This window comes from Eucyclogobius newberryi, unplaced genomic scaffold (genome assembly GCF_026437365.1).
Source record: "Eucyclogobius newberryi isolate DKJ021-1_F unplaced genomic scaffold, fEucNew1.0.hap1 SCAF_5, whole genome shotgun sequence".
Classification (NCBI taxonomy): Eukaryota; Metazoa; Chordata; class Actinopteri; order Gobiiformes; family Gobiidae; genus Eucyclogobius; species Eucyclogobius newberryi.
This window is the reverse complement of record NW_027316167.1, coordinates 3,912,020-3,919,519: the sequence shown is the minus strand read 5'-3', so window position 1 is coordinate 3,919,519 and position 7,500 is coordinate 3,912,020. Positions and strand designations below refer to the sequence as shown.

The window sequence follows — 7,500 nt, the reverse complement described above, 5'->3', positions numbered from 1 at the left end:
GCCTGGTGGTCTGGGTGCCGCCTGGTGGTCCGGGTGCCGCCTGGTGGTCCGGGTGCCGCCTGGTGGTCTGGGTGCTGCCTGGTGGTCTGGGTCCCGCCTGGTGGTGGTCCGGGTGCCGCCTGGTGGTCCGGGTGCCGCCTGGTGGTCCGGGTGCCGCCTGGTGGTGGTCTGGGTGCCGCCTGGTTGTCCGGGTGCCGCCTGGTGGTCTGGGTGCCGCCTGGTGGTCCGGGTGCCGCCTGATGGTCTGGGTCCTGCCTGGTGGTGGTCTAGGTGACGCCTGGTGGTCTGGGTCCCGCCTGGTGGTCTGGGTCCCGCCTGGTGGTCTGGGTGCCGCCTGGTGGTGGTCCGGGTGCCGCCTGGTGGTGGTCTGGGTGCCGCCTGGTGGTCCGGGTGCCGCCTGGTGGTCCGGGTGCCGCCTGGTGGTCTGGGTACTCTCTGGTGGTCTGGGTGCCGTCTGGTGGTGGTCCGGGTGCCGCCTGGTGGTCTGGGTGCCGCCTGGTGGTCCGGGTGCCGCCTGCTGGTCCGGGTGCCGCCTGGTGGTCTGGGTGCCGCCTGGTGGTCTGGGTCCCGCCTGGTGGTGGTCCGGGTGCCGCCTGGTGGTCCGGGTGCCGCCTGGTGGTCCGGGTGCCGCCTGGTTGTGGTCCGGATGCCGCCTGGTGGTCCGGGTGCCGCCTGGTGGTCCGGGTGCCGCCTGGTGGTCTGGGTACTCTCTGGTGGTCTGGGTGCCGTCTGGTGGTGGTCCGGGTGCCGCCTGGTGGTCTGGGTGCCGCCTGGTGGTCCGGGTGCCGCCTGCTGGTCCGGGTGCCGCCTGGTGGTCTGGGTGCCGCCTGGTGGTCTGGGTCCCGCCTGGTGGTGGTCCGGGTGCCGCCTGGTGGTCCGGGTGCCGCCTGGTGGTCCGGGTGCCGCCTGGTTGTGGTCCGGATGCCGCCTGGTGGTCCGGGTGCCGCCTGGTGGTCCGGGTGCCGCCTGGTGGTCCGGGTGCCGCCTGGTGGTCTAGGTGCCGCCTGGTGGTCCGGGTGCCGCCTGGTGGTCTGGGTGCCGCCTGGTGGTCTGGGTCCCGCCTGGTGGTGGTCCGGGTGCCGCCTGGTGGTCCGGGTGCCGCCTGGTTGTGGTCCGGATGCCGCCTGGTGGTCCGGGTGCCGCCTGGTGGTCCGGGTGCCGCCTGGTGGTCTGGGTCCCGCCTGGTGGTGGTCCGGGTGCCGCCTGGTGGTCCGGGTGCCGCCTGGTGGTCCGGGTGCCGCCTGGTGGTGGTCTAGGTGCCGCCTGGTGGTCCGGGTGCCGCCTGGTGGTCTGGGTGCCGCCTGGTTGTCCGGGTGCCGCCTGGTGGTCTAGGTGCCGCCTGGTGGTCTGGGTCCCGCCTGGTGGTCTGGGTGCCGCCTGGTGGTGGTCCGGGTGCCGCCTGGTGGTGGTCCGGGTGCCGCCTGGTGGTGGTCTGGGTGCCGCCTGGTGGTGGTCCGTGTGCCGCCTGGTGGTCCGGGTGCCGCCTGGCGGTCCGGGTGCCGCCTGGTGGTGGTCTGGGTGCCGCCTGGTGGTGGTCCGGGTGCCGCCTGGTGGTCTGGGTGCCGCCTGGTGGTGGTCCGGGTGCCGCCTGGTGGTGGTCCGGGTGCCGCCTGGTGGTCTGTGTGCCGCCTGGTGGTCTGGGTGCCGCCTGGTGGTCTGGGTACTCTCTGGTGGTCTGGGTGCTGTCTGGTGGTTGTCCGGGTGCCGCCTGGTGGTCTGGGTGCCGCCTGGTGGTCCGGGTGCCGCCTGGTGGTCCGGGTGCCGCCTGGTGGTCTGGGTGCCGCCTGGTGGTCTGGGTCCCGCCTGGTGGTGGTCCGGGTGCCGCCTGGTGGTCCGGGTGCCGCCTGGTGGTCCGGGTGCCGCCTGGTGGTGGTCTGGATGCCGCCTGGTGGTCCGGGTGCCGCCTGGTGGTCCGGGTGCCGCCTGGTGGTCTGGGTGCCGCCTGGTGGTCCGGGTGCCGCCTGGTGGTCTAGGTGCCGCCTGGTGGTCTGGGTCCCGCCTGGTGGCCTGGGTGCCGCCTGGTGGTGGTCCGGGTGCCGCCTGGTGGTGGTCCGGGTGCCGCCTGGTGGTGGTCTGGGTGCCGCCTGGTGGTGGTCCGTATGCCGCCTGGTGGTCCGGGTGCTGCCTGGTGGTCAGGGTGCCGCCTGGTGGTGGTCCGGGTGCCGCCTGTTGGTGGTCCGGGTGCCGCCTGGTGGTGGTCTGGGTGCCGCCTGGTGGTGGTCTGGGTGCAGCCTGGTGGTCCGGGTGCCGCCTGGTGGTCTGGGTGCCGCCTGGTGGTCTGGGTACTGTCTGGTGGTCTGGGTGCCGTCTGGTGGTGGTCCGGGTGCCGCCTGGTGGTCTGGGTGCCGCCTGGTGGTCCGGGTGCCGCCTGGTGGTCCGGGTGCCTCCTGGTGGTCCGGGTGCCGCCTGGTGGTGGTCTGGGTGCCGCCTGGTGGTGGTCTGGGTGCAGCCTGGTGGTCCGGGTGCCGCCTGGTGGTCTGGGTGCCGCCTGGTGGTCTGGGTACTGTCTGGTGGTCTGGGTGCCGTCTGGTGGTGGTCCGGGTGCCGCCTGGTGGTCTGGGTGCCGCCTGGTGGTCCGGGTGCCGCCTGGTGGTCCGGGTGCCTCCTGGTGGTCCGGGTGCCGCCTGGTGGTGGTCTGGGTGCCGTCTGGTGGTGGTCCGGGTGCCGCCTGGTGGTCTGGGTCCCGCCTGGTGGTGGTCCGGGTGCCGCCTGGTGGTGGTCCGGGTGCCGCCTGGTGGTCCGGGTGCCGCCTGGTGGTCCGGGTGCCGCCTGGTGGCGGTCTGGGTGCCGCCTGGTGGTCTGGGTCCTGCCTGGTGGTGGTCTAGGTGCCGCCTGGTGGTCCGGGTCCCGCCTGGTGGTGGTCCGGGTGCCGCCTGGTGGTGGTCCGGGTGCCGCCTGTTGCTGGTCCGGGTGCCGCCTGGTGGTGGTCCGGGTGCCGCCTGTTGCTGGTCCGGGTGCCGCCTGGTGGTGGTCTGGGTGCCGCTTCTCTCTCCCTCTCTCTCTTCTTCCTCTCCTCTCTGAAGACTGGTCAGTTTGTGTGTGATTTCGCTCTCGACCGTCTCACCTCTTCATTCAGATCCAGTTTCTCTTTTACGTTGGGCTCTTGTGCCGTCGACACTCGGCCGAGCTAAACTTGTCCTTCGTGATCTCGCTCCGTTTCCACGAGTCGTTTGGATATTAACCTCCAGAAGAAGAAGTGAACTGTCGGGAGCTTCTCGCGCTTCTGCTGCAAAAACAACAAGAACAGCAACACTTTACATCAACATGTGTTAGCACGCCATCTACTGGAAGCAGGGGGAATTACCATAGGGAGATGAATGGAAGCTAGCTTGCCGTGAAATGCTGATGTAATGAAGTGACGCTCAGAACGAGTCTGGCAATGGGTTATGCGTTTAAAAAAGAAGACGAGCTTGTAAATGAGATGAAGGAAACTAACAACTCGAGTTTGTGTTTTTTAAAGTCTTTTCTGAGCTCTACAAACATCTGAATAAATGCAAAATAGATGTGTTTAAAGCCATATTGTGAAACTTTCCTGGCATGACAGCCGGTGTGCACTCTATTGACCTTTATTTAACCAGGAGAGGGGAGGAGCCTACTGTACATGTTTTTATTGGTAGGGACAACCGGAGAACTTGAAGAAAACCGATGCAGACACGGGTAGAGCATGCAAACTCCAGACAGAAAGCCAAACCATATTTAATGCTTGTCATTGACAGTGTTGATAATTTGACCATGAAATATATTAGACATCCAGATGAGAACTTTACACTAGACTTGGCAATACTAAAACAATTTCTTAGATTCAAAATGGTTTAATGTTCAGAAATGATGTACCAAGTTAAAAGCAATATATAGATTTATAGAGTTAACACATATCTACAGTTAAATATCTAAGTTGCAGTACCAATTTAAACAGGTGCAAAATGTTAAATGATCTAAAACAGAACTACAAGAGAAACCACAAATATATTGTTACATTCAATTCTTTAATATAGTCATTTTTTAATTAAATTTGAAACATATTTGTGGAACGCACAACACATAACACAAAGACAGAGCATTAAACACCGTGTTGTCAGTGCGGTGTCGAAGTGGCGAGTATCAGGTCTTTTCCTTTGTATCAAAATCCACTCAAACAGATGATGAAATATTTACTGCTAAAAAACAATCCAAACAAAGACAATGCAGCGCGTAATGCTGGAGGAGCTTCAGCACCGCGGACAGTTCCCAGCTTCAGCGCCACGGGCAGTTCCCAGCTTCAGCACCGCGGACAGTTCCCAGCTTCAGCGCCGCGGGCAGTTCCCGGCTTCAGCACCGCGGACAGTTCCCAGCTTCAGCGCCGCGGGCAGTTCACAGCTTCAGCACCGCGGACAGTTCCCAGCTTCAGCGCCGCGGGCAGTTCCCAGCTTCAGCACCGCGGACAGTTCCCAGCTTCAGCGCCGCGGGCAGTTCCCAGCTTTAGCACCGCGGACAGTTCCCAGCTTCAGCGCCGCGGGCAGTTCCCAGCTTCAGCACCGCGGACAGTTCCCAGCTTCAGCGCCACCGGCAGTTCCCAGCTTCAGCACAACGGACAGTTCTCAGGCTACAATCAAAACTCCTTTTCTCAACGTGAGAAACAACCAAACTGTCCAGTCGGCACCTAAAGCTCGTTTGTGGAATAATTGAGTCCAGTTGCATCAGTTGAATTCTCTGGGACATTGTGACTTCAAAGGCCTTTTTCTCCAATAAACTTCAGCCCTCAGAGTAGCACCTACACACACCACTCTGGGGCTTACAGATCATCGACTTATGTGTTGATATCTAACTCTAAGCCTGATTTATTAAAGTTTTGATTTTTATTTCATTTTTTCCTTTTCAGCAAGATCCATAAACTAAATAATTAGTCCAAACATGTCAACAAAATGAAGAGAGACATTTAAACTTGGCTCTCTCATTTTTTCCGACTTGAAATGTGGACCAATTAATTACTGGCACATTTCCCTTATATTTATGTGATCAAACTACAGAAGAAGTGTCAAATTTAAGAAATGATCCCATTCATAATACATTATCCGTACTTTTCCTCTTTTTCATGTCACAACTGCTTGACACAACTGTCCAACCACAAAATAAAAATGTAAACCTCACCAAAGTCGTCAAACTCGAGAAAAGGAGGAAATATGACCCATGGTCTGAACACGTTAAGCCTGTGTTCTCATCCCTCTGATCAGATGGTGTTGTGATATTCCTGGTCCACATGTGTTCCACTCTGATAAGTGTGGAGTCATGTGTAAATGGAGGGTGATTGGGCGCTGTCCATGGTGCTGCTTTATCTTTTTGTATTACGTTTTTGGTTTTCCTCCCCAGTTTTGATGGATGGTTTTAACCTGTGAGACAAATGGTTTGAGGAGACCAGGGTGAAGTCGTAAAAGAGTCGTTTTGTGTTCTGAAGAATGAGATGTTAAAGATGTCAGTAATATAGAAGATGATATTAGTAGTAGCCTGTATTTATCTGGGTCCTTTTTTTAGACTGTTTAGTGCTGGTTAAACTTTTTTTTTTAAACGATAGAAGAACAAATAAAAGGACGATATTGTGACAGAACTGTGGCCGAACACCTCTGTGTTTTTACAGGACCACAAATAAACCAGGATTTAAGGAGGATCAAATCAGGACTAAAGCAAATCTAAACAAGGTCAAATCTAGACCAAATCAAACCATTTCCAAAAACAAACCCTTGTTAAACCAGTTCCACTTAACGACAACACAACACATCAACATTTTAACTAAACTGTGATGAAACAGGTAAATAAAGCAGCTTTAGAGCAGATCCCAGCAAGGTTTGAATAAAGACTAAACGGGGCTTAAACCATGACAAACCCAGGACAAGTTTGAGTCTAAACTAGGTTAAAGTTGCACATATGCATTCTTGTGGCTATAATTGGCTTTTAAACATGCTTTTTCTTAGAAATATTCACACATTTGATGCTATAATTAACTTTTTTGAGCTTCTGACCATGTTCTAACATTGTTCAATCTGTGACGTGGCTCCGAGAATCTTTTAAGTCCATAAATTATGTCCAGACTCATTCTGAGCATTTCTGACTCAAATCACAACTGCAACGTTGCGGATATTTTGCACTAATATTTGCATTTTGAATAATTTTGGAAACAGACTCCACTAGTTTTCAATGGGAAACAATGTAAAAAATGAATGAAGCCCTTAGGCAACGTGACTTCTATGCGTTTAGGCCCATGCGCTCCTTGTGAACTCAGTTTGACCGCTTCAGAGATGTGTTTGAAGCAGACGTAATGATTCCATCGAGACGAGACTCGGGCTAAACCGTGACTAAAGGTTAACTCATTATTAACTTGAACTCTTCCATTAAACAGCTGGTCGGAGTCGACAGATTTCTCACTCTTGGCTTGTCCACAAATATCCCATAAGTGCAACGACCTTTATTGTTATCATTTAATCCGTGTGGTGTAACGCGATTAGGTGTTATTTTGTGGCAGCAGACGCACTCTCCCTTCAGATGTGAGACGTCAGCACATAATGCCTTTGACAGGCTCCTGACAGTTCAGATCTCATTATGTAAATACTGTCAGTGAGGAGGCAGAGCTCAGGGACACGCCACGGATGGGCACGGCGCCGCCGCTCAACACGCCGCCGCCGCCGCTCAACACGCCGCTCAACACCACGTTTAAAGCCACACCAGGAATGGAAAATGTGAGATGACTGTGGTTTCTTTAGGGCTGTTTGGTCTGTTCGCACGGTGGATTTAAATGTGTTTTATTTCGTGTATATAGTGTGAATAATAAGATTGGACCCAAACGTCAGATGGAACCTTATCGTTCTAATGGTCCAACACATCTCCTCATGTTGATGCTTTGCCTGGAATGTTCCAGAGTGTGGCATTACTGCATTTGAACCAGCAGCAGTCAGTCCTGGTCAAGGGTCTGATTTATACAACTCAATGTGGAATTCTTCTTAGTGTAGATAAGGTCAAAAACACGAGTAATGAAACCTCTTGTTATTGAATACGTGATTTAAAGCCACACTGTGGAACATTTCCTCTCATGAGACAAGGAGAAAACAGACTCTATCTTTGGCTTTATTTATACATCTTAAAATGATAAATCCTTATTTTTTGCTCGTACACATTTTCTTTGATAGAGAAAATTCTACAAAAAGTGTGTTGTTGGTCATGTAATATTATATATTATAACATTGTGATATTATAGTATATTATAATATAATAATACTGTAATCTTATATATTACAATATTGTAATATTGTACATTATATATTATAATATTTTAATATTATATATTATAATATTTCTTTTAAATTATTTTTATTTGACCTTTTGTGCGTGTTTTGGGTTGATTGGTGAAACTGGCCCGGGAGTTGAACCCACAACCTTCCTGTATGAGTGCTCAGCCACCGTGGCCCTAATTAGCCTGACTTTGGAATAAGAATAATCATATTTCCCTGTCTGACCTGCTCCCATGATGCTCTG

The 7,500-nt window shown here is 54.2% G+C and overlaps 1 protein-coding gene across 1 annotated transcript in view; it reads left to right on the top strand.

Annotated features, from left to right (window-relative positions):
• The first annotated feature begins 6,617 nt into the window (after positions 1-6,617).
• Positions 6,618-7,500, top strand: part of luzp2 (leucine zipper protein 2) — a 94,475-nt gene continuing 93,592 nt past the window's right edge. Inside the window, exon 1 of the mRNA XM_072465607.1 lies at positions 6,618-6,707. Within this exon, the coding sequence (XP_072321708.1) occupies positions 6,618-6,707 (90 nt within the window). The remainder of the gene's footprint in view (positions 6,708-7,500) is intronic.